Source organism: Scyliorhinus torazame, chromosome 9 (assembly GCF_047496885.1).
Source record: "Scyliorhinus torazame isolate Kashiwa2021f chromosome 9, sScyTor2.1, whole genome shotgun sequence".
Taxonomy (NCBI): Eukaryota; Metazoa; Chordata; class Chondrichthyes; order Carcharhiniformes; family Scyliorhinidae; genus Scyliorhinus; species Scyliorhinus torazame.
This window is the reverse complement of record NC_092715.1, coordinates 27,484,272-27,511,085: the sequence shown is the minus strand read 5'-3', so window position 1 is coordinate 27,511,085 and position 26,814 is coordinate 27,484,272. Positions and strand designations below refer to the sequence as shown.

Genomic DNA, 26,814 nt, shown 5'->3' with positions numbered 1-26,814 from the left:
GGGGCTGAATGGCCTACTCCTGTTCCTATATTCCTAATTTTAAAAGTGTTGAAGGCTGTGGAGGAATATTCATAGTAACGCATTTAGAATGAACCTTTAGAATTATAAACATTTCCAGCTAGTGAAAATATTGGCGTTATTGACATTACAGAGATATGGCTGCAAAGAGAAGATGGACGAAAGGTGAAGCTAGGATGGTATAGCATGTTTCAAAAGGATAGAGCAGGTAAGTTAGTTAGAAAGTTACCATTATTGACCAGAGAGGATACAGCACCTATCAAAATAAAGGTGAGCACAGTTACGGAAGAGGGCGATATAGACTACATTAATAATAAAGAGGTTGTCAAATTGACAAACGAGCAGCTGCTTTCATCCTCCAACTCCAGGACAGTTGGAAAGAAACTTGCTGGAAGTGATCATGGATAGCCCAGAAACCCAGAGGTGAAGCAGTGCAAAGAACAGTAACTGGAAGGGAGTGGTATAGATGAAACCGTACTGACTGGTTGCATGGAGACAGGTGAGCTGGGGATCTGGGGATAGTTGCTATATCAAATGTATCTTACCTCAGTCTTCTGAAACTGGTAGTGATAAATAAAGAACTTTAACTTGCTTGGCTTCTCATCTTGTCCTTTCAACACCCCAAAGTGTTTTTTTGTTTACAATCAATGGATTGCATTCTTGGGAGTGCACTCATTAAATCAGCAAATGTGATGGCCAGTTTGCAAGCAGTGAAGTCCTACGAACAGCGAAGAAATGACAAGTTCATCAGGTTACTTTATGGTAATAGTTCTAGGATGTAGGGGGGAAACTCCCGGCTGTTCTTAGAATGGTGCCTTCTGAACAGGAAGACGGAGCCTTTTCGGTCTCGTCTGAAAGTAATTTGGATGAATATTTGGGTTCCATTATATCATTGTGTAGTTCTGTTTCATGTAACAACCAAGGCCAACATAACAGCAACATTGCATAAGACTCTGGAGGAGAATACTTTGGAGGTATAAAAGATCAAGGGAGAATCTGGAATGTGATGATGCAGTGGTTACGGCACTGGACTAGCCCATAGTACATCCCACTGCAGCAAGCTGTTAATTGAAATAAACCTAGCGCGAGAAAACAACCAGCTGATTTAAGAATATCTGCCCTTACTTTGTCTGGCTTCCTTGTTACTTTCCACTCTTGATGGCCTGAGAAGCAATCCAGCCAAACGCAATGCGCAATCCTGGATTTAATTATTTTCGCACAGGAATCTGCAACACATGTGAAATGACTAAGTATATGTCATGATGGTGGCAGTTTTCTTTTGTAGGACTCGAAAGGAAGTGAATGAGTATGATGGATCATTTTGAAATTGCATAAATACAGAAACTATATCTTAAGCGCTGCCTGCCAGGCATTTGCAATGTACAGGTTCAAAGCATTGCAATCCATCTGACCGGTCCCAGTGTTAGAAAAAGACCATGAGTTGCAGTAATCACATATCCTTTCAATAGCTCTTTCTGCTGAATATCTATCCAGTTCCCTGCTCACATCATCTTAACTCTACCTGACCAGGCAATTGGGCTTACTGAGCTGGCGTTTGTGCATCTTGGATTAATTTTGTGATTACGTCAAACATTATTCAAGTTTGACTGTCTGTGTAGAGTTTTCACATTCTCTCCGTGTCTGCGTGGGTTTCCTCCGGGTGCTCCGGTTTCCTCCCACTGTCCAAACGTGCAGGTTAGGTGGATTGGACATGGTGCATTGCCCCTAAGTGTCCAAAGGTTAGGAGGGCTTACAAGGATATGGAGGGGATTGGGTCTGTGTAGGGTGGTGGTTCAAATGGTCGGTGCAGACTCGATGGGCCGAATAGCCTCCTGCACTGTATTCTATGATTCTATACTCCTGAGGAGCTTGAATATCCCAATTGCATTTCTCTTGAGCCTTATTTTCTGAACTATCAACATTCCCAGTTTCCATAATCTTTCCCTGTAGCTCACAACCTAAATTCAAAGTGTCACTTACTTTGTTCCTTCTCTGACTTCTCTCAGGATGTCAGAATACAATGACCAGAATTCTACAGGTGTCACCATGTAAAGATTGTTCTTGCAATATTCTAAAAAGGAGTGAGTTCATGAAAGCTGGATATGTAGGCCAGTTAATGTAAGATTGATAGTGCCGGATCTGGTCAAGTGCATGAAGTGTTCCAGCAGTGAAAGGGATCTTGATCAATTAAGTGGATTAGCTAAGAAATGGCAAATGAATTTTAACCATTACACATTGCACAAGAGATGTGAAACAAATAACTTATGAGCAGCAAGGTGGCAAAGAGAATGGCTGGGGAAATTGGATGAGTGGCAGGTGACAGAGTGGGGATAGCAAGTACTCTAATTGGCAGGAGGTGACCAGTGGTGTACAACAGGGATCTGGGTTGGAGCCTCCATTATTCACACAATTCATTAAAGACTTGGATGATGGCATAGAAAGTCATATATCCAAATTTGCGAATGAAGCAAAGTTAAGTGGCATTGTAGATGCCTAGATGAAAGCATACAATTGCAAGGCGATATTGACAGACTGGGTGAATGGGTAAAATTCTGGCAGATGGAATTCAATGTAAGCAAGTGTGAGGTTATCCGTTTTCGACCAAAAGAATATAGAACAGAGTACTTTCTAAGTGGAAAGAGGTTAAGTACAGTGGATGTCCAAAGAGATTTGGAGGTTCAGGAGCATAGATCCTCGAAATGCCACGAACAAGTGCAGAAAATAATTAAAAAGGCTAACTGAATGCTAACCGTTGTATCTCGACGAAAAGTCATTGGCAAATAGAGTTAAGGAAAATCCCAAGGCTTTTTACACGTACATAAAAAGCAAGAGGGTAGCCAGGGAAATGGCTGGCCCACTGAAGGATAGCAAGTGTGGAGCCAGAGGAAATGGGCGAGGTACTAAATGAATACTTTGCATCAGTATTCACCAAAGAGAAGGAATTGGTAGATGTTGAGTCTGGAGAAGGGTGTGTAGATAGCCTGGGTCACATTGAGATCCAAAAAGACGAGGTGTTGGGCGGCTTAAAAAATATTAAGGTAGATAAGTCCCCAGGGCCTGATGGGATCTACCTCAGAATACTGAAGGAGGCTGGAGAGGAAATTGCTGAGGCCTTGACAGAAATCTTTGGATCCTCGCTGTCTTCAGGGGATGTCCTGGAGGAATGGAGAATAGCCAATGTTGTTGGTGGCAAGGTGGATACAGAACTGGCTAGGTCATAGAAGGCAGAGAGTAGCAATGGAAGGATGCTTTTCTAATTGGAGGGCTGTGACCAGTGGTGTTCCGCAGGGATCAGTGCTGGGACCTTTGCTGTTTGTAGTATATATAAATTATTTGTAGGAAAATGTAACTGGTCTGATTAGTAAGTTTGCAGACGACACAAAGGTTAGTGGAATTGCGGATAGCGATGAGGACTGTCAGAGGATACAGCAGGATTTAGATTGTTTGGAGACTTGGGCGGAGAGATGGCAGATGGTGTTTAATCCGGACAAATGTGAGGTAATGCATTTTGGAAGGTCTACTGCAGGTAGGGAATATACAGTGAATGGTAGAACTCTCAAGAGTATTGAAAGTCAGAGAGATCTAGGAGTACAGGTCCACAGGTCACTGAAAGGGGTAACACAGGTGGAGAAGGTAGTCAAGAAGGCATACAGCATGCTTGCCTTCATTGGCCGGGACTTTGAGTATAAGAATTGGCAAGTCATGTTGCAGCTGTATAGAACATTAGTTAGGCCACACTTGGAGTATAGTGTTCAATTCTGGTCGCCACACTACCAGAAGGATGTGGAGGCTTTAGAGAGGGTGCAGAAGAGATTTACCAGAATGTTGCCTGGTATGGAGGGCATTAGCTATGAGGCGCGGTCGAATAAACTCGGTTTGTTCTCACTGGAACGAAGGAGGTTGAGGGGAGACCTGATAGAGGTCTACAAAATTATGAGGGGCATAGACCGAGTGTATAGTCAGAGGCTTTTTCCCAGGGTAGAGGGGTCAATTACTAGGGGGCATAGGTTTAAGGTGAGAGGGACAAGGTTTAGAGTAGAGTAGAGTACGAGGCATGTTTTTTACGCAGAGGGTAGTGGGTGCCTGGAACTCGCTACCGGAGGAGGTGGTGGAAGCAGGGACGATAGTGACATTTAAGGGGCATCATGACAAATACATGAACAGGATGGGAATAGAGGGATACGGACCCAGGAAGTGTAGAAGATTGTAGTTTAGTTGGGCAGCATGGTCGGCACGGTCTTGGAGGGCCGAAGGGCCTGTTCCTGTGCTGTACGTTTCTTTGTTCTTTGTTCTATTGGAGTATAAAGGCACAAGTTATGCTGCAGCTGTCCAAAACCCTGGATAGACCCCACTTGGAGACACTCAGCAGTCTGGGCACCACACCTTATCAAGGATATTTTGACCTTGGAGGGGGTTTACAGAAACCATGTGGGTTTACAGAAATGATACCTGGATTACAGAGCATAAATTGAGAGATTACACAAATTAGACCTGTTTTCTCTAGAATTGAGAAGGCTAAGGGGTGATCTGATCGAATATTCAAGATATTAACAGGGAAAGACAGGGTAGATAAAGATAAACTATTTCCACTGGGTGAAAATTCTAAAACTCGGGGGCACAGTCTAAAAATTAGGGCCAGGCCGTTCAGGAGAGATGTTCGGAAGAACTTCTTCACTCAAAGGGTGGTAGAGGTTTGGAACTCTCTCCCACACACAGCAGTCGAAGCTGGAACAGTTGTTAAATTCAAATCCAAGATAGATATTTGTTCAGCAAAGATATTAAGGGATGTGGGCCAAAGGCAGGTATATGGAGTTAGGTCACAGATCAGCCATGATCTCATTAAATGGCGGGACAGGCTCAAGGGGCTGAATGGCCTGCTGCTCCTCTGTTGAATATCTAGTCACCCCTGCTCCCACCAACCACCACCACCAGATGGTATTGAGGTGCTGCGCCAAAGTTCATCATGCACTGGAATGCACCTCGAGAGCATTTGATTACATAGAACATAGAAAATACAGCACAGAACAGGCCCTTCGGCCCACGATGTTGTGCCGAACCTTTGTCCTAGATTAATCATAGATTATCATTGAATTTACAGTGCAGAAGGAGGCCATTCGGCCCCTTGAGTCTGCACCAGCTCTTGGAAAGAGCACCCTACCCAAACTCAACACCTCCACCCAACACCAAGGGCAATTTGGACATTAAGGGCAATTTATCATTGGCCAATTCACCTAACCCGCACATCTTTGGACTGTGGGAGGAAACCGGAGCACCCGGAGGAAACCCACGCAGACACGGGGAGGACGTGCAGACTCCGCACAGACAATGACCCAAGCTGGAATCGAACCTATTACGTTGAAACATGCTGTTTTACATTGCATCAAAGCCCAGATGACCATTTGGCCCATCATAGAATCACCACCGTGCAGAAAGAGGCCATTTGGCCCATTGCACCTGCAGCGACCCTCCGAAAGAGCACCCTACTAGGCCCAGCCTACCCTCGTAACCCCACCTAACCTTTTGGATACCAAGGGGCAATTTAGTATGGCCAATTCACCTAACCTGCACACCTTTAGACTGTGGGAGGAAACCGGAGCACCCGGAGGAAACCCACGCAGGCACGTAGAGCACGGACAAACTGCTCACGGGACAGTCACCCGAGGCCAGAATTGAACCCAGGTCCCTGGCGCTGTGAGGCAGCAGTGCTAATTACTGTGCCACCATGCAGCCCGTGACACATACCTGTGTCAGCTCTACTACTTCCACCTCCGCTTTTTCTCCAATTTTCTGCCATTGAGGTGTTCAGATCCCTTTTGAAAGTTACTACTACAGCTTCAGGCAGTGCATTGTAGGCCAGCATAACATGCCGCAGAAACAAATTCTCTCCCATTGCTCGCTCTCCTGCCAAATACCTTGAAAGTTGATCTTGAAGAGGCTATATTTCACATTTTGGGCGCAACTTTCAGTATCCCAGTTGCAAATACATAATGAACAGATTCAGAGTTGAAAATTAAGTAATCTAAATTATGGCAAGAGGCTTTAATTGGAGAAATGTGTAAGCGGATATGATCCAGGTGTTTAAACTGCTGTGAACAATGGTAATGTTGCTGTGTGTTAATTTCCCAACTGGTTGTGAGCATAGAGCTACAGCAGTGACTTATTTATGTAGCACCTTTAACATTAAATATTCCAAGGAGCATTACGCAACAAAATATGACATAGCCACATGAAATATTTGCTCAGGTAACCAAAATGTTTCAAGGAGCATCTCCAAGGAGGAAATTGAGGTAGACAGGCGGAGTGGTGTAGGGGAATAATTCCAGCGTTTGGGGCCAAGGCAACTGAAGGCACAGCCACCAATGGTGGAATCATTAAATCGGGGATGGTCAAGAGGTCAGAACTGTTATATTATAGAGATGTAATATGTATTACTCATTTGCCTTGCCGAATTGTATTTAACTTGATGATAAACAGTCAAAGTCTTCCAGTTGATGACAAATTATTTATTGAGTAACAAAATAATATACTCATGAGTTATTTTACTTTAATACTTTGACTAGTAATAGAATTAACTAATTAGATTAAATTAACAATTAATATAATACTCTGAACTGGTCACTTCTATCCTCTAGCTGCAATACACACACGCTAACACTAAGTAAGAGCCGGAAACTCCTTATGTAGTTCCTGTTAGTGTTGCCATCTAGTGATCATCTGACTGTACTGACTGCACATTAACTAATCATGTATTAACATATACAGAGATCACTACAAGAACTATATGTGTGTGGATATCTTGGAGGGGTATGAGACTGAGGAGATTACAGAGCTAGGGAGGGATGTGGAGTGATCTGAAAGCAAGGATGACCATTTTAAAATCAAGACCTTGCATAACCGATAGCCAGGGTAGGTGAAGAAGCTTAGGAACTTGGGAGTGATGGGGGAGTGGGTCATGTTGCAAGTTAAGACATCGGGGCAGCAGGGTTTTGGATGACCAAGTTTACTGAGTGGTGGATGTGGGAGACCAGACAAGAATGCTTTGGGAAAGTTGAGTCTCGAGGTAGTGAAGATATAAATGAGGGTTTCAACAGCAAATGAGCTGAGACAGAGTCAAAGTCAGGCTACGTTATGGAGGTGGAAATAGAACGTCTTGGTGATGGCATGAATATGAGGTCAGAAGCTGACTCCAGATTAAATGTGACACCAAGGTTTGGAACAGACGGACTTAATCTTGAGTGGTGACTGAAAATAATTACTCGTCAATATTTAATTGGAGGCTATTTCTGCGCATCCAGTGCTGAATGTCAGATGATCAGCCTGTTAATGTAGCAGAATTCCGAGAGTTAATTAATGTGATAAGGTTGTTTGTTTAGGTGTGGACTTAAACTTGCACTCCTCTAGGCAGTGACTTTAATATTCTCCTCCTGGAGCTACTGCACTCTGCCCAAAGAAAGGAGTAGAGTTACCCATTTGAAATGTCAGTCACAGCTGAAGAAAGTTAGCCTTGGTCACAGAAGCAGCTTTCTTGGCCCTGAACAGACATCTGTCTGCATTAGGCAGTCACACATTCTAAGCCATCCCGAATATGGCCTGTTGTGGACAATCTGTCTATTGACTTTACTTAATATTGAGCTACTGTCTGTTCTTTAATTTGCTTCATTGAAATTATTTGAATTGAAATGTACGAAAAAGCCTCCCAAACTGTTTCTTCTAAGGCAGTCCCTTGGGATCAAGGATAACTTAACTCCTAATGTTTGCTGTTGGGTAACCCAATTCTTTTCCCTGCAAAGCAACCAGCTCAGAACTTTGACTTGCTATAAGACACTCCAGCAGTGTCAGAGTTCACAGCTGTATGCATATGGTTCACACTAAATTGCCAAAATAATAATGGCTGAAATTTACAAAGCTTTATAATATAATCCCCGTGAAATTAAGCCATCTGCAGTAATTGGGCTACTTTCAATGGTGCGGGATCAAAAAGCTGATCTGAAGGATTTTAGATCAGTAACTTTGGCTGGGTTTTGTGGTCTTCCTAAAGGGTTTGCTGTTCTTGCAATTTGTGCAGATGATAGCGAGGAAGACGTTGCAGGTGAAAGTGCCGAGTTTGACAGCGTCTTCAGCAGATTGGAGGAGCTGCGAATGACATTGGAGCAAGAAATGGGCTTTGAAAACTTCATTGAAGCTTACAACAAAATTAAGGTTGTTTGGTTTCTTTGTTTTTTTTATGCAGTCTTGTACTATTTTGTTCAAGTCAGGAGGGTGGGTTTTAGAATACTTGATAAATTCGGAAGGATCCTGAATATTGGGGAGGAAGTGGTATTATCACTGGGCTAGTAATCCAGTGATGCTGGTTACTGCTCTGGGGACCCGGGTTCGAATGCACAAGTGGTGAAATTTGAATTCCATAAAAATCTGGAAATGTGGGTGGGATTATCCACTGTGAGTCTGCCTTGCTACTGCTGCCAGTGAGGACAGAGAATTTGGTGCTCAGCTAAATCTCCATTCACTGCAGCATGAATGGAGACTCCCACCGGCGTGAAGGGACAGCGAATCAAAATTTACAAGTCTATTTATGACCATTGTGGCTTGTTGTAAAAACCCATCTGGTTCACTAATGCTCTTTAGGGAAGCAAATTTGCTGTGCTTATCTGGCCTAGCCTACATTTGGCTCCAGATCCACTCTTTGTTGACTCTTGATTGCCACTCAGTTCATGCGCAATTAGGGATGGGCCTTGCCAGTAAAGAATTTAAAAGTACTTATGTTGAATTAAAGACTCAATTTACAAATCCGAGTCCAATCCAAGGGTGGACAAAACCTGTTTTTGGACTGGCTGTCTTCAGTGCCACGTTTTTGATTATCCTGCCTATCAGAAACTGATGGGATATTTTACTAAGTGGCCGGGGGGGGGGGGGGTTACTTCATGTCAAGCCCTTGAATATCTCACTCTTTTTTGAGGTTGAGTTTAAATACTGATCAGGAAGGGAAATCAGAGCATTGAGGTGAAATTATATTTGGCTGTTTTTGTGTTCTGGTGAAATTGCAATACCTAATCCTAGTTAAAATTTTCCTTTAATTGATACTGAGAAGTCACAAGGCAGAAAGAAAGATCTCACGAACTGTGACTGTGAAGTGTTCAAATTCAAATTGTTCAGTGCAGTCTTGTTTTCTATTCACCAGCATGATACTGGGCTAAGCCAGTTACATGAAGACTTGTTTCATGTAACTGGCTTAGGCTTGCATTCCCTCTTGTATGAAGGTAAATTTAAGATGGTTAAAGGATTTGACAGCATAGATAGAGGAAAAACTGTTTCCTCTGTTTATGTCAGTCTGGAGAAAGCACCTTAATAATGGAGCTAAGCTAGTGAGTATTGATATCAAAAAGCCAGTTCCTCACATAAAGGGTATGTTACAATCCCAGCTAATAATACTAGACAAGTCAGATCCCAAAGTGAAACCTGGCTTGATAGACCTGAACATCTTTTTAAAGAAATCATGGAAGTAAGTTACTGAACAAATTCCCAGGAATCTGCCCATGAACTTTTAACACACAGAATACAATATTTATTAAACAAACAAAAATTAACTATATTATGCCAAACAAAAAGGTTGGAAAGGTCTAGATGGAAACACTAGAAGAAGTTTCAAATTCATACTATTCCTTTTTACCCCTTTATCCCAGCATTATTGTTATAGACCCCCAGACCGGTTGCCATCAGCGAGATGCAAATGGTTTCTGGATTGAGACTGGCAAAGTTGCAAATGGTTTTCTTCCATTCAATTCCTGAGCATCCACTGCTCCTCACCTAACTTGTATCTCTCCCCATGACATCCAAAAAGCTGCACTCTTTAACTCGGTCTTCCAGTAGTACCTCTGTTAAACTGATCACTTTACTGAGTTCTTATAACTGACTATTCAGGCAGCTACTGTCCCAATAGCCTTGTAATGTTTTCTTGGAGCTGAAAATCCATGTCTTCACTGACGCACACTGAACTCTCTCTTCTGTCTTTTTTATTTAAAAAGAGTATCTAATTCATTTTTTTTCAATTAAGAGGCAAATTAGCATGGCCAATCCATCTACACTGCACATCTTTGGGTTGTGGGGGCGAAACCCACGCAAACACGGGGAGAATGTGCAAACTCCACACGGACAGTGACCCAGAGCCGGGATCGAACCTGGGACCTCGGTGCTGTGAGACAGCAGTGCTAACCACTATGCTATCAGGCTGCCCTCTTTTCTTCCCCCCCCCCCCCTTCTGTCTTTTAACGGTTTGTCGCTTGGCAACAGGAAGGTGTTTTTTTTCTACTTTGGGTTATCCTTTACCCGATCACTAAACTTTGGACCCATCTCGTCAGCTTCAGGGGTTGTAAAACCTAATTTAAAAAATATACAAAACCCCAAAAGACCTGATTTTTCAGTCAAGAATCCGTGTAGACTTCCCAGCACCAAGGTTCACAAACAAAATCTAAATGAAACTGGAATCATTTTCATAGAATTTCATAGAATTTACAGTGCAGAAGAAGCCCATCGGGTCTGCACCTGCCCTTGGAAAGAGCACTCTACTTAAGCCCCATGGCTCCACCCTATCCCATTTATCCCTGTAACCCAATTTAACCTTTTTGGACATTCAGGGCAATTTAAAATGGCCAATCAACCTGACCTGCACATCTTTGGACTGTGGGAGGAAATCAGAGCACCCAAGAGCAACCCACACAGACGCAGGGAGAACGTGCAGACTCCGCACAGACAGTGACCCAATCCGGGAATCGAATCTGGGACCCTGGAGCTGGGAAGCAACTGTGCTACCCACTGTGTTACCGTGCTGCCCTACTTGCTTAGCACACAAATATTTAAAGGCAACTGCAACATAGCCCCAAAATGATGAGAGAGAGAGAAGAAATGTGGTTAAGATGCAGATCATCCATAATTTAATTGAAAAGGCTGAAAAGGCTCTAATAGAGGAGAACAAAACAGTTTTGGCATATTTGAGAGGCATTTAATGACATGCTAAATGCTCGTGATGTTTACACACCTGTGATGGAGTTGCAGCACTCCATAACCAAAATATGATGGAAGACATTTGAAGTAATGAAATGTGATTTGATTTCCTCTTGAAGACATTTTTAAAAAAGTATCTCAACTTCCAAATTAATGCATTTAAGATGATGCTCCAATCCTTTATATAGCGACACAAATCCACTTGTATGAAACGTGCATTCGTTATTATCACTAGAGTTGCTCAACTTCCATAAACCATAGAATCGTCATAGAATCCCGACAGTGCAGCAGGAGGCCATTCGGCCTATTGAGTCTAACCGACCCTCTGAAAGAGTACTTCACCCAAGCTCACTCCCCCACCCTATCCAATTAACCCCTTAATCTGACCTACACATCTTTTTGGACATCAAGGGGCAATTTAGCATGACCAATCCACCTAACCTGCACATCTTTGGACTGTGGGAGGAAACCGGAGCACCCGGAGGAAACCCAGGCAGACGGAGGGAGAACGTGCAAACGCAACATACACAGTGACCCAAGGTCGGAACTGAACCCGGGTCCCTGGTGCAGTGAGGTAGCAGTGCTAGCCACTGCCACTGTGCCGCCCGGTGCGATATTCATCATTCAAAAGAGATATATTTGTTAGAGACACTATAATAAAGACATAAGAAAAAGGAACTAGGGTCGGCTATTTGATCCTTCGAGCCATTCAATAAGATTAAGGATGATTTTCTACCTCGGCTACATGTTCCTCGCAGCAGCTCCAATTGTCCTGTTATTACTTGGCCACCTCTGAGTTAACCCCAACCTCTCCCCCCCCCCCCCCCCCCCCCCCAAACACACACACACACACACACACTGTCAACATGAACTGCTATACTGTTGATGTCCAGATGTCGATGCTGATTTTGCATTGGGCTCTTTTGTCACCGAAGACAATTAAGTCACTTCCAGCTTGGACATAACTCTAATAATGAGGAGTCTGCCATCAAGGACAACAAGCAGGCTCTGTGCTGCAGAGGACTGGAAACTGGAGCCTCTATGGCGGAGGTGGCCCTGGGGCACCTCAACATGGAGATGCTATCACTGGTCTGCACAGTGGTGAGGAAATAAAGACCAGACCGGAAAGTCCATTGGGATGAAAGGAAATCCCCCCTCTGCATCGAGACGCCCGTGGTTGCAGCCTTCCATGTTGGCAAATCCTCATGTCAGTCAGGTGTGGAGCCTCTGGTTCCAATGACCCTCCCCACTTCTCAACCTGCTGTCGGAAGGCAGCTCCCATTGAACTGACAGCCTCGGCATATTGGAGGGTGGCAGCTCCGCCTGTGTTAAAATGCTGGTGAGGCCACAAAATTATCCCTGAGTCCTTGACTAGTAATTGCTCACTTCCATGATTCGAGTAGCTGAATCCCATTCCACACACTGGGTAAGTTCCTTGGCTGACGGAATGCTTCCTCCCATTTTCTCTGTCTCCACCTGCCTGCACCCACTTCACCTCTAAGTTGACCTTCATAGGGCCTGCAAAATGTCAGGTCATTAAACTCCTGTTTCTCTCGCCATACTTGCTGCGTGACCTGCAAAGCATTTTCAGCACTTTCTGCCAATGCACAAGTTCTATTCTTCTTGTACGGAGCCCTCCAATTTGAGTTCTTCAGAACTACAGTTAGGCAGAGAATTTAGCATAAGGAAGGAAGTATTTGAAACACCAACTGAAACAGAATTTTGTACCACCTTCCATGGCTGGGAACTGTCAAGATTCTATAGGGATCACAGAACCTGCTTGGCACTTATTCTGAAATCACCAGGACAGGATGTGGTCAATGGCTGACAGCATCAAAGACGCCCAGTGACATACAACTGATATCCTTGCTCGCAACACCACATGTGCCACATCTATTATAACACCTAACACCACATGTACCACATCTCGCACCACATGTAACCTTAACCTTATTTAGGGTACCCATCAAAGTGGATACCAGCATGTGTGAAACATAATCCTACAAGGTAACTGGAACCTTTCTGTGAATGTTGACAGAAGGATCTGTGGGATTTTTTTGTTCTTGAAAGATTCTTTCAGAGCTACAGGCTCCGCCTTTGAGAGATCATCTCATCCCAGTTTAGCTTTGTTAAAATGGCTGCTATGATAGCACATGTGGCTTCACAGCGCCAGGGTCCCAGGTTCGATTCCCCGCTGGGTCACTGTCTGTGTGGAGTCTGCACATTCTCCCCGTGCCTGCGTGGGTTTCCTCCGAGTGCTCCGGTTTCCTCCCATGGTCCAAAGACGTGCATGTTAGGTGGATTGGCCATGCTAAATTGCCCTTGGTGTCCAAAAAAGGTTAGGAGTAGTTATTGGGTTATGGGGATATGGTGGAAGTAAGGGCTTAGGTGGGTCGGTGTAGACTCGATAGGCCGAATGACCTCCTTCTGCACTATGTTCTATGTATCTATGGTGTCTGTCTCCTGCTAAGCCATGAACACCGCCTTTGCAATTCAGATAGATCTGTAATCTGCTTTGCTGTTCCCAGAATATTTTGCTTCGGGTTGTCTCAGCCCAGCAGCAGCTTTTCATTTAGGAAGAAGGCTTTTTAAAGGCTTTGCTCTAAATTGGACTGCTGCAAAGTTCCATTTGAAGTTCTATCTTGAGCAGTGCCAGGAACTTCAATGCTAGGCACCTTAAAGTATCCGTACATCATTAGAAGAGTCCTTGTACATTGGTGGCATGTCTTGTGGAAGGAGAAAAGCAAATTTACAATTCTGGAGAAGCCTACTTGTTCCCCGAGGTGTTGTGTGTGGAAAATAAGATGCACCAGGAGCACACTGTTCAAATGCAAACTGCCTCATCAGCCTGTGGAATTAAATTTGCACCGAAGTAGATGATCCTGATGTTTATATTTCATCTTGAACAACCTGTGTTCTTTACTGCTTGCATGATTCTGTTCATAGGAACATAGAAAATAGGAGCAGGAGGAGATCATTCAGCTTTCAACCCTGCTCCTCCATTCATTATGATCATGGATAATCATCCAAATCAATAGCCTAAACCCGCTTTCCCCCCATATCCTTTGATCCCCTTCACCCTACGTGCTATGTCTAACTGCTTCTTGAAAACATGCAACTACTTTCTGTGCTCACGAATTCCACAAGCCGAGCACACACTTTGTGAAGAAATTTCTCCTCATCACTGCCCTAAATGATCTACCCCATATCCTGCGACTGTGACCCCTGGTTCTGGACACCCCCATCATCGAGAACATCCTTCCTGTATCTACCCTGTCTAGTCCTGTTAGAATTTTAAAGGTTTCTATGCGATCCCCCCCTCATTCTTCTGAACTCCAGTGAATACAATCCTAATTGAAGTAATCTCTGTTCCTATGCCTGTCCCACCATCCCAGGAATCAGTCTGGTAAACCTTCGCTGTGCTCTAGAGCAAGAACATCCTTCCTCAGATAAGGAAACTAAAACTACGCACAAAATTCCTCACCAAAACGCTATATAATTGCAGCAAGACATCCCTGCTCCTGTACTCCAATCCTCTCGTAATGAAGGCCAGTATACCATTTGCCTTCTTTACTGCCTGCTGCACCTGCTTACTGATGTTCAGTGACTGCTGTAAGATGGCATCCAGGTCTCATTGCACATTTCTCCCTCCTAATTTATGGCCATTCAGATAGCAGTCTGCCTTCTTGTTTTTGCCACCAAAGTGAATAAATTTGCATTTCTCCAAATTATACTGCACCTATCATTCATTTGTCCACTCGCTCAACTTGTTCAAATCACACAATGATCTGTGGAATTCATTGCCACGTAGGGCGGTGGAGGCCGGGACGTTGAGTATCTTTAAGACAGAAGTTGATAAATTCTTGATTTCTTGAGGAATTAAGGGCTATGGAGAGAGAGCGGGTAAATGGAGTTGAAATCAGCCATGATTGAATGGTGGAGTGGACTCGATGAGCCGAATAGCCTTCCACTCCAATGTCTTATGGTCTTACGATTGAATGGCGGAGCAGACTAAATGGGCCGAGTGGCCTAATTCTGCTCCTATGTCTTATGGTCTTATTTTGTTCCCTCATCTAAATCATTAATATATATTGTTAACAGCTGGGGTCCCAACACCGATCCCTGTGGTACCCCACTAGTCGCTGCCTGCCAATTAATATTAACCTCCCCGAATAGGCGCCGGAATGTGGCGACTAGGGGCTTTTCACAGTAACTTAATTGAAGCCTGCTTGTAACAATAAGCTATTATTATTATTAATAATCTCAATACACTACCCCAATCCCATGTGCTTTAATATTACACGCGGGGCTTTGTCAAAAGCCTTATGAAAGTCCAAATAGATCACATCCATTGGCACCCCCTCATCAACTCTACTAGTTACATCCTCGATAGAATTTCAGTAGATTTCTCAGAGCATGATTTCCCCTTCATAAATCCATGCCTACTCTGTCCAATCCTACCACTATTTTTTAAATGCTCTGCTGTAAAATCTTTGATAATGGATTCTAGAATTTTCTCCATTATTGGTCTTTAATTCCCTGTTTTCCCTCCACCTCCCTTTTTAAATAGTGGAGTTATATTAGCTGCCCTCCAATCGGCAGGAACTGTTCCAGAGTCTAGAATCTTGGAAGATGACCACCAATACACCCACTATTTCTAGAGCCACTTAAGTACTCTGGGACGAGATTATCAGGCCCTGGAGATTATCAAGCCTTCAATCCCACCAATTTCCCCAACACCATTTTTGTACTAATATTGATCTCTTTCAGTTCCTCCCTCTCACTAAACCCTGCGTTCCCCAACATTTCTGGTATCTGATTTGTGTGCTCATTTGTGAAGACAGAACCAAAGGCCGCAATTCTCCAGAACGATTTCTAAGTGTGGTAGCGAGCCTGATGCTGAGCCTCTGGTATAGGGTTACCCGGAGCTGATGGAGAAGTTAGGGTGCAGCTGGGACATAGGGAGATGTCAGAGACTCTTATGCAGGTCCATAGCCGGTTGGTACAGGCTTAAATGTTGTCGGCAATGCGTGGCACCGAGGCCAACACTGCTAGGCAGGCGACCGTAGTGGAGAGCCTGGTGCATGACGTCGGCACCATTAGTGATGGTGTCCTAAGGCGTCGTGTAGTCGGTGACAGCCATTGCTGAGGCCCTCACTGCAGAATGTCCGCCTCACTGGGGGATGTGACCCAATACCAGGCTGACCTTGTGCTGCGGGACATATCTAAGCAGGACAAGGCTCTGCGAACTTTGTCCCGGTCGCAGGTGGGCATTGCCAAGGCGCTGGAGAGCATGTCCCAGTCACTGAGGAGCATTGCCAGGGCTGGCAGTGCCAAATGACGCAGGGGCAGCCGGGGCTTGAACCAGCTGCCCCTCCATCCCAAGGTGAACCCCCAGGGCCTTATGGGCACCAAGTGGGAGACGACGGCTCTGGGTGACAACCTGGACCTGGCACATATAGTGGGCACCCCTCAATTAGCATACTGGACAAGATGGCAAAGCTATCGACAAGTGCGACGAAGCCCTCTGGCACAAGAGGAAGGCCAGGGCTATCGAAGGCCACAGACGAGGTAAGCAGCTGGTTGCCTTCACCTCCAATGTGCATCCTGGGGAGATATCTAGATATCGTGGGAGAGCTACGAGGATCACTGAGGGTGGATTGGGGGGTGGGGGGGAACTGACACATGTGACACATTAAACAACCTTGAGCACAACCAGTGTGACGCATCATGTTGCCACTTTCTTATGAACCCTTGGCCCATCTCCAGGCATGTGCCCCTACCCAAATCCCCGGCACACAGTGTAACAGATGGGTGTGAGCGAGCACTCAGCAGGGGTCAGACTGGCATAGATTGAGGAGTACTGGCACTCCGCTCACAGCAGGTTATCATCACCCCTCTATCCTCGACAGTGACCTGCTGACGGTGCAGACACAGTCCCGGCACCCTGGGGTGATGTGACACCGGCACTGGGAGATGGGGGTGAGCAAGGTGTCAACGACAGACCAGGCCACATCTTGTGTGAAGCAGGTGAGTATGAGGGCCTCCCAGGCCCTCGAGGCACGGAGTGAAGGCAGGAGAATGGGGATGAGAAAATATCAGCCATGTTTGAATGGCAGAGCAGACTTGATGGGCCAAGTGGCCTAATTCTGCTCCTATGTCTTATGGTCTTATGGTCAAACTGGACCATTGTCGCTGCCGCTTGTCCTGAAGCCACCAGCTGGCCCTCTGGTTCCTCGCTGGGTTCATCCTCCAGCCCCTGCTGGTCCGACGCTGCCTCACCACCCTCCTCCTCGGGGTGGCCACATGTCCCTCATCCCCAACCTCCAGCTCGTCGCCCCGTTTCTCTGCCAGGTTGTAGAGATCACAGCAGACCACCACAAAGCGGGCGCCCCACCGGGCGGTGGACTGCAGGGCACCACCAGAGCAGTTGAAGCATCAGAATTGCATTTTGAGCAGTCCGATGCACCGCTGAATGACAGCCTGGGTGGCCACACGGGCCTCGTTGTACCTGGTCTCTGCTTTGGCCCCATACTGGCGTCATTAGCCAGGCTCTCAGCGGGTACCTTTTATCCCCCAAGAGCCAACCGGCCATCCAGGAGTGGTCCTCTAAAATGCCGGGGATGACCGACTGCCCCAGGATGTAGCTGTTGTGGACACTTGCTGGGAAGCGTGCACAACGTGCATGATCTTCGTGTGGTGGTCGCACACGAGCTGTATGTTCAGGGAGTGGAACCCCTTCCTGTTGATGTTGGGCACTCCCACATGGCCCGGTGAGCACAAGAAGACATGCGTGCAGTCTATTAGCCCATGGACCTGGGGCACCCCGGCGATGGCGGAGAATCCTGCTGCCCGGACATCCTGTTGGGCATGGTCCATGTCACGGTTGATCTAGTTTTCTGCCCAGGCTAACAGGCCATCTGTTACCTGTCAGATGCACCTGTGGTCTGTGGCTTGCGAAATGCCACACAGATCCCTGCTCGAGCCCTGGAATGATCCCGAGGCTGCAGTGACCTTGACAGCCAGCGACAGTTGGTGTCCTCCTCCTCCATGTGGTGCCGCGAGAATATGGCACAGGTGCTGCACCGTCTCCTTGTTGAGGTGGAGCCTCCTGCGGCAGGTGCTATCAGTCATCTGTTCAAACGACTAGTGACGCCTGTACATCCTGGGCCGTTGCGGGCCTCCCCCTCTGGGCCCACCGCTGGCCTGATTGGCGGCTGGGTCCTTCGAGCATGGGACGGGTCCGCCGTCACGAGCATCTGCAGATGCTGCTGCCGCGTCTCCGGTGTCTGGCTGTCCAGCCTAGCAACAGCACCACTAGGAGTAAGTTCTGCAGGGTCCAAAGTACCATCCATAGCGTTCAATATCTGTAAGACATTGTGCAAAGGTGTTAGACTGACAAACAGCGGTGGCTCCCACTCCGGGACCCTCCATTGCCCAATTGAACGCCCCACCTGGAACAAACACCCGGCAGCAGCGGGCTCCCCTCACCGGATCCCAGACCCTATACCCCAGACACCCGCTCATAATATCACCTGGACTTGGCGCTGGTCCCCTCCCCGTCGCACGCACCCAACCTCCAGCCGTGGATATGTTCCTGGAGCTGTGTCCCATCCCTGGTTGTTTGGGTGTTGGCTGCTGCGTGTGTGTGTCATTGACCTAGTGGGATACTAGGCTATCAGCCCCACATCTACGGGAACGGACTGGTTGCATCGCAAGCTGTTTGGCGCCTGGCGCGGTTCTCATTTTCGGCCTCTCTCGCTATTCACTGACTCATTTCGCTCGACCGATGTTTTTTTTCTTCAAGATTTCTCAAATTGAGGGGCAATTTAGCATGGCCAATCCATCTACCCTGCACATCTTTGTGTTGTGGGGGTGAGACACATGCAGACATGGGGAGAATGTGCAAACTCCACACGGACAGTGACCCGGGGCCGGAATTGAATCCCTTATAGAACATACAGTGCAGAAGGAGGCCATTTGGCCCATCGAGTCTGCACTGACCCCCTTAAGCCCTCACTTCCACCCCATCCCCATAACTAAGGGCAATTTAGCATGGCCAAACCACCTAACCTGCACGTCTTTGGACTGTGGGAGGAAACCGGAGCACCCGGAGGAAACCCATGCAGACAGGGGGGAGAACGTGCAGACTCTGCAGGGAATCGAACCTGGGACCCTGGCGCTGTGAAGCCAGAGTGCTATCCACTGTGCTACTGTGCTTCCCACTATTACATTCCCACACTTTTTAACTACTCCCCTGTGCAGCAGAACCAACTGTGGTGCAACAAATTTGGCTATTGATGCTTCCCCCTGAAACATCCAAAGCAGTATATCTGTTTTGCGGGGGAATGGCCGCAGGAGATGCCTGCACTGCTTACCTAACTTTCTTGATCTGCCTGGTGGTCACCCCTTTCCTCTTCCCTTCCTGCCTGCCTGAAGTCTGAGCCTGCGGTGTGACACTCTGCATCGCAGATATTCCACAGTGTCCCTAGCCGCCGCTCCAGCACCAAAACCCGGGCTTCCAGGAGCTGCAGCTGGAGACACTTCCTGCACACACATTGGTTCGGGGCACTGGAAATATTCCCGGCCTCTCACGGGGAGCAAGAGGAGCAAACCAAGGCTTGTGAGCTCTTGTTCAAGATATTTACATTGATTGGCAAGTGGGATGAATTAGAAAGCTCTCAAGTCAGCACGGGCCAAATAGTGCCATGGAATCGCTGAAGGCAGCTATCATTGGTATGTTCACAATGCCTTCAGGTAAATATTCACTTCTATTAATTGTCCAAAATTGATATTCTGTACACAATTACATTGAAAACAACGATGACGATGTAATGTATGACCCTAATTTAAATGTATGCCTTTCTAAATGACCTGCTGTGCACAAAATGTTAGCTTAAATATTAATTATATCCAAGAGTCTAATAAAAAAATAAGGAAACTTTTTTTTTAGTTCCTAATGAAGTGTATAGAATTTTAAACCAGAGGTTCCTGCCTCCTACTGTGTTTTAAACAGTCTAAAGATTTATATTAAATATCACGGAACGTGAGTATCACGACCAATTGTTATCAGTTTCTCATTGCTGTTGAATATGCTGTGTTGGAGGTGAACCTTGTTGAACCACTATGGTCATGTTGGAATGGTATTGCTACAATGTCTTTAGTCACAGAGAGACAGGAATTTGACCCAGTAATAATCAATTTTCATATGTTTATCCGTAATCTTTTGTTTTAAAAGAAGGAATGCTTAATATCGTGTTAATTAGCAGCCTTGAGTATTTGCAACTCTCCCTCGAAATAACGGCTTTCCTGCTGTCACGCCCTGTGAATATTGAAATATGAAACTGCAGTGACTGGAAAAAGTTTCCAGCTGTCACAGTAAATGATGAGAGGAAATGTGTGATTAGAATCCGACCAAATGTACTTTAATAAGGGTTCTGACAAAGGCCACTGTAACTTGCAATTTTTCCATCATATAAATGTATTTATATTTGTTCATAAAATTTATCCACAATTTTAAAAAAATGTTTTACTTGTTCATGGGACATGGGCTGTGCCAGCATTATTTGCCCATCCCTAACTGCCCTTGAGGAGCAGTTAAGAGTCAACCACATTGCTGTGGGTCTGGAGTCACATGTCGGCCAGACTGGGTAAGGATGGCAGATTTCCTTCCCTAAAGGACATTAGTGAACCAGATGGGTTTTTACAACAATCGACCATGGTTTCGTGGTCAACATTAGATTTTTAAGGGCGGCCCGTGACACAGTGGTTAGCACTACTGCCTACGGCACTGAGGACCGGCTTCAAATCCCGGCCCTGGGTCACTGTCCGTGTGGAGTTTGCACATTCTCCTCGTGTCTGCGTGGGTTTCACCCCCACAACACAAAGATGTGCGGGTTCGGTGGATTGACCACGCTAAATGAAATTAAATGAATTGAAATGAAAATTGCTTATTGTCACAAGTAGGCTTCAAATGAAGTTACTGTGAAAAGCCCCTAGTCGCCACATTCCGGCGCCTGTTCGGGGAGGCTGTTACGGGAATTTCCCCTTAATTGGAAAAATAAATAATTGGATACTCTAAATTTATATAAAATAACATTAGACTTTTAATTCCAGATTTTTATTGAATTCAAGCTCCACCATCTGCAGTGATGGGATTTGAATCTGGGTCCCTGGAGCATTATTCTGGGTCTCTGGTTTACCAGTCCAGTGACAATACCACTATGCCACCGCCTCCTGGTTTAGCACAGTGGGCTAAATTGCTGGCTTGCAGTGCAGAACACAGCCAGTAGCGCGGGTTCAATTCCCGTACCAGTCTCCCCGAACAGGCACCGGAATGTGGCGACTGGGGGCTTTTCACAGTAACCTCATTGAAGCCTACTTGTGACAAGTTATTTTTTTCTTTTCTTTTTTTCCCCAAATGCTGACACTAACAGGGTGGGTGAAATGTTCATGTTCTGCTGTTTCCTGATGTGTGTTTATTTTTTCGAAGAAATGTTGTTTCCTGTTAATTAAGCAAGCTTAATTGTATAAACCAACTACCCAAGGTCCAGGTGACACATTTGGGACTAGTAGTGATGGTTCCTGCTTTTGCCCCATTTTGGAAGCATCTAACTTTCCCCTCTTTTTTTGGCTCCTTGTTTCCATTAACCCGTTGACTTATTGTAGGTACATTCTGATATCGGTGGTGTGGAAAATGCTGGAGTCCGTTATTAATGATGAAATAACTGAGCATTTGGAAAGCAGGGACAGAATCTGTCTCAAGTCAGCAAGGATCCACTAAAGGGAAATCATGCTTGTCAAATCTCCTGGAATGTTTTGAGGATGTCACCAGTAGAATGGACAAGGGTGAACCATGGATGTTGTGTATCTTTCAAAAGGCATTTGACAAAGTCTCACACAAGAGATTAGTGAGCAAAATTGAAGCTCATGATAACGTGGGTAGAGAACTGGTTGGCAGACAGGAAGCAGAGAATGGGAATAAATGGATCATTTTCAGAGTGGCAGGTGTGACTAGTGGATATGGCAAGGTACAGTACTGGGACCCCAGCTATTCACAATGTACATTAATGATTTGGACGAAAGAATTGCATGCAATATCTCCAAATTTGCAGAAGGCACTAAACTGGGTGGCAGTATGTGCTGTGAGGAGGGTGCAAAGAAGCTGCAGGGTGACTTGGACAGGCTGGCTGAGTGGGCAAATACTTGGCAAATGCAATATAATGTGGGTAAATGTGAGGTTATCCACTTTGGTGGCAAAAGCAGGAAGGCAGATTATTATCTGAATGGTGGCAGTTTAGGAAAAGGGGATGTGCAATGAGACCTGGGTGTCATGGTGGAACAGTCGCTGAAGGTTGGCATGCAGGTACAGCAGGCAGTGAGGAAAGCTAATGGCATTCTGGCCTTCATAGCAAGAGGATTCGAGTACAGGAGCAGGGATGTCTTGCTGCAGTTATACAGTGTCTTGGTGAGGCCACACCTTGAGTATTGTATGCTGTTTTGGTCTCCGAGTTTAAGGAAGGACATTCTTGCTATTGAGGGTGTCCAGCGAAGGTTCACCAGACTAATTCCCGGGATGGCAGGACTGACATATGAAAAAAGACTGGATCAACTGGGCTTGTACTCACTAGATTTGGATCAACTGGACTTGTACTCATAGAAACATATAAAATCCTGATGGGACTGGACAGGTTAGATGTGGGAATGATGTTCCCGATGGTGGGAACGTCCAGAGCTAGGGGTCACAGCCTAAGAATAAGGGGAAAGCCATTCAGGACTGAGATGGGGAAGAACCTCTTCCCTCAGGGAGTTGTGAACGTGTGGAATTCACTACCACAGAAAGCTGCAGGGGCCAGTTTGTTGAATATATTCAAGAGGGAGCTGGCGTGGTGCTTGTGGCTAAAGGGATCAAGGGGTATGGAGAGAAAGCGGGAGTGGGATACTGAATTTGCATTATCAGCCATGATATTGAATGGTGGTGCAGGCTCGAAGGGCCGAATGGCCTACTCCTGCACCTACTTTCTATGTTTCTGCCAGTAAAGCCTGAGGTTTTGTACAGTGACTTCAGTCAATGCCATGGTTGCAAATGATAGTCCAATTTCTGGTGGAAAATTGCAGACCAAAATCTCATTCTATCTCTCTACAGATATGAAAGTCAAAAAGAGTCAGTTGTTCAGCTCTTTAGCAAACGTATCTGGCATAAGTTGCTTTTCTTCGTGGGTCAAGCCCAGACGTGATTGTCTGGAGGTTTTTGAGGGGGCGGTTCGATTGCAGCTGAACTTCATACTGTCTTCACTGGACATACCTATGCTTGATATACACCAGAGCTTGTTGGACCTCATAAGATTTTATTATTTTCTTTTGCCCTGTGCCCACGGGCTCTGTGAGCCACTGTGACATCCCTACCACCATGTTAGCTGAGACCAGATTGGGTACAATCGAAGCCATAGGGAAACCATGCTGCTGCATTTTGTGATTATATGCTGCTCACGTGCATCTGTTCTCTTGCTGTTATGGAGTACTTTAGTTCTTTTCGGCAAATGTTTTCATGTTGGAAGCTCCTTTAATCCTCATGATGCTCAAATGAACTAACCTTTTCTTTTGTGGATTAGGCAATACACGAGGATGAAGATGAGAACATTGACATAGGGACCACAATAGTACAAGTCCTTTTGGGTCCTCAGTTTGAGCATCTGTATTCCAAAATTCTCCATCTAGTCATGGCAGATGGAGCATATCAAGAAGGCAAGTTTCTTTTCTCATTTTTAATGAATTATAATGTACAAACACTTAAATGTATTTATATTTCATTCCTTTATCTGTTCCTCAGGCAAACTCTATTCCGACTTAATTCCTCTCCCTGGTAACTCCATAGAATCCCTACAGTGCAGAAGGAGGCCATTCGAGTCTGCACCAATTCTCCAGAAGTGCATCTACCTAGGCCCATTCCTCCACCCTATCCTCATAACCTTGCGCATTGATCATGACCAATCCACCTAACCTGCACATCTTTGGACTGTGGGAGGAAACCGGAGCTCCCGGAGGAAACCCACGCAAACAAGGGGAGAATGTGCAGACTCCGCACAGACAGTGACCCAAGCTGGGAATCGAACCTCAGACCCTGGTTCTGTGAGGCAGTAGTGCTAACCACTGATGGTCCCCATCTTCAACTCCATAAAATTGAGGTCATCGCAAACTCTGCTGCCGTGTCCTTACTCGCAACAAGTGGCTATTACTTACTCACCCCTGTGCTTCTACTTTGGCTCCTAATCTTAATTTTCGTTCTTTCAGCTCGCTCTATGGCCTTTCCCCTTCTACATCTATAATCCCCTCCAGTCCCATAACCCTCTGAGATCTGCACTCCTCTAATTTTAGCCTCTTGGCATCATGGATTTTGATCATTCCTGCATTGATGGCCTTGCCTTCAACTCCTTGAACAAAGCTCTAGAATTCGCTCCTTAAGCCCCACTGCCGCTTAATCTTTCGCTCTCCTCCTTTCTGATTGATGCTCCTTAAAACCAACCTCTTTGAACAAGCTTTTGGTCATCTGCCCTCATATCATTTTATGTGGCTTGGTGCCTAATTGTCTTTGATAACACACCTACCTGTGAAGTGCCTTCAAGTTTTTTACTCTGTTTAAAGCTGCTCCAAAATTCATGTCCTAAATTGTATGTACTGGTATATTGCGTTTGGGATTTTTATTCACAGATACACACATTCCACTTGACCTTCCTCATTTGATGTTCTCTGATTTTTTTAAACTAACTTAATGGAAATCATTTCTCCTCTTTTTTTCCCCCCCACCATTGTAGATATCTGTCCATTCCTATTTTGTTTTCAGTTCTACTGTATGCCAATTATGTCGGGAATGTTCTTCCTCCACCAAAACAAAATGCCTGACCTCTGCCTTGTGCAACTATAGATGAAATTGGTCTCTAGGCAACTGAGACTTCTCTTTGAAATGTTCAAAATAAGCAAAGCAACCTCCCATTGTTAGATTGCCTGCAAATTTCAGTCCTTGCACTCCCCATACTTTACCTTCTAAGTGTTTGTTTTGCTGCCTTCAGACCCTGGCCATTCCAAAGTAGCATCCATAGAGACTGAGAGGAGCCTCTCCAAGATTGTTTTCTGTGCACCGTCTAATTGTGGTTGATTAATGGAATTCTTCTGTCTATCTTATAAAACAAAACCACAATCGTAACTCGTGTTTCAATCAATGGCTTCCTGTAAAAGTATCTCGGCCACCATCACATTTCTGAATTGGCATGCTAAGTAATTTCTCCCCAGACTGGGGAGCCTGAAGTCTCTTTTCTTTTTCCTCTCAAAGCTGCTGTTTTGCTGCCCCAGAAGGTTTTTAAGGTTTCCCTAAACCAGTGAAATTGGCCCATTCCTATTGTCTGGTATCAGTGTATCTGCTGTACCTTCCATGTAGAGAAGGGGATGAGCCTAGAATTCCAAATCTAGCCATCTTTTCTTTATGTTTAAATCAAGCATATTACTTCGAGGTTGTAGGAGGTGTGATTTATTTTTTCCTTTTTTTTTTAAAGACTGAACATTTATTGACTGGTAAGAATGTGGAGCTAGGGCAGCACGGTGGTGCAGTGGGTTAGCCCTGCAGCCTCACGGCGCCGAGGTCCCAGGTTCGATCCTGGCTCTGGGTCACTGTCTGTGTGGAGTTTACACATTCTCCCCGTGTTTGCGTGGGTTTCGCCCCCACAACACAAAGATGTGCAGGGTAGGTGGATTGGCCACGCTAAATTGCCCTTTAATTGGAAAAAATGAATTGGGTACTCTAAAATTTTTTTTTTTTTTTTTAAAGAATGTGGAGCTAGCTATCAAATGGAGCGATTGAGGTCAATAGTATGAATGAATTTAAGAGGGAGTTTATAACATTTATTTAACTCTTTTTGATGGGATGTGGACGATGCTGGCCAGCATTTGTTTCCCAGCTCAAATGACCTTGGACTTATTAGGCCATTTCAGAGGGAGTTGAGAGTCGGCCACATTACTGTGGGTCTGGGATCACGTAGACCAGACCACTAAAAGACATTAGTGAACCAGATGGTGTTTCATGACCATCGATGATGGTTTCATGGATCTCCATTTGAGACCTGCTTTATATTCCAGATTTTATTAATCAAATTTAAATTCCACCAGCAGTTGTGAACCATAGAATCATATAATTTACAGTGCAGAAGGAGGCCATTCGGCCCATCAGGTCTGCACCAGTCCTTGGAAGGAGCACCCTACTTAAGCCCCACACTTCCAACCTATCACCGTAACCCAGTAACCCCACCTAACCTTTTCGGATACTAAGGGGCAAGTGAGCATGGCCAATCCGCCTTGCCTGCACATCTTTAGACTGGGAGGAAACCGGAGCACCCGGAGGAAACCCACGCAGACACAGGGAGAACGTGCAGACTCCGTACAGACAGTGACCCAAGCTGGGTATCAAACCTGAGACCCTGGAGCTGTGAAGCAACTGTGCTAACCACTGTGCTACCGTGCTGCCCTACCATGCAGGGGGATTTGAACCCGTGTCTGGAGAGCATTAACGTTGGTCTCTGGATTTCTAATGCAGACTACTACATTACCGCTACATCAATGGCAGTACATGACAAGGAAATAAGGAGGAAAATATGCTGATGGGATGGGAGTATGCTCATGTCGATGCTGGTATAGACCATTTCGGCTAAATTATTTGATAGCTGTAACTGGTATATAATTCTATCAATCACAAAGAGGATAAATGATCTTGCAATTATATCCCCTAGTTTTGGACTCTTTCAACACATTCAC

General features: G+C 45.4%; 1 protein-coding gene across 1 annotated transcript in view; it reads left to right on the top strand.

Moving 5' to 3' along the window:
• The window catches only part of LOC140429131 (serine/threonine-protein kinase Nek1-like), a 186,034-nt gene that overhangs the window by 155,409 nt on the left and 3,811 nt on the right, over nucleotides 1-26,814 (top strand). Inside the window, exons 33-35 of the mRNA XM_072515738.1 lie at nucleotides 152-226; nucleotides 8,084-8,217; nucleotides 23,628-23,760. Coding sequence (XP_072371839.1) covers nucleotides 152-226; nucleotides 8,084-8,217; nucleotides 23,628-23,760 — 342 coding nt within the window. The remainder of the gene's footprint in view (nucleotides 1-151; nucleotides 227-8,083; nucleotides 8,218-23,627; nucleotides 23,761-26,814) is intronic.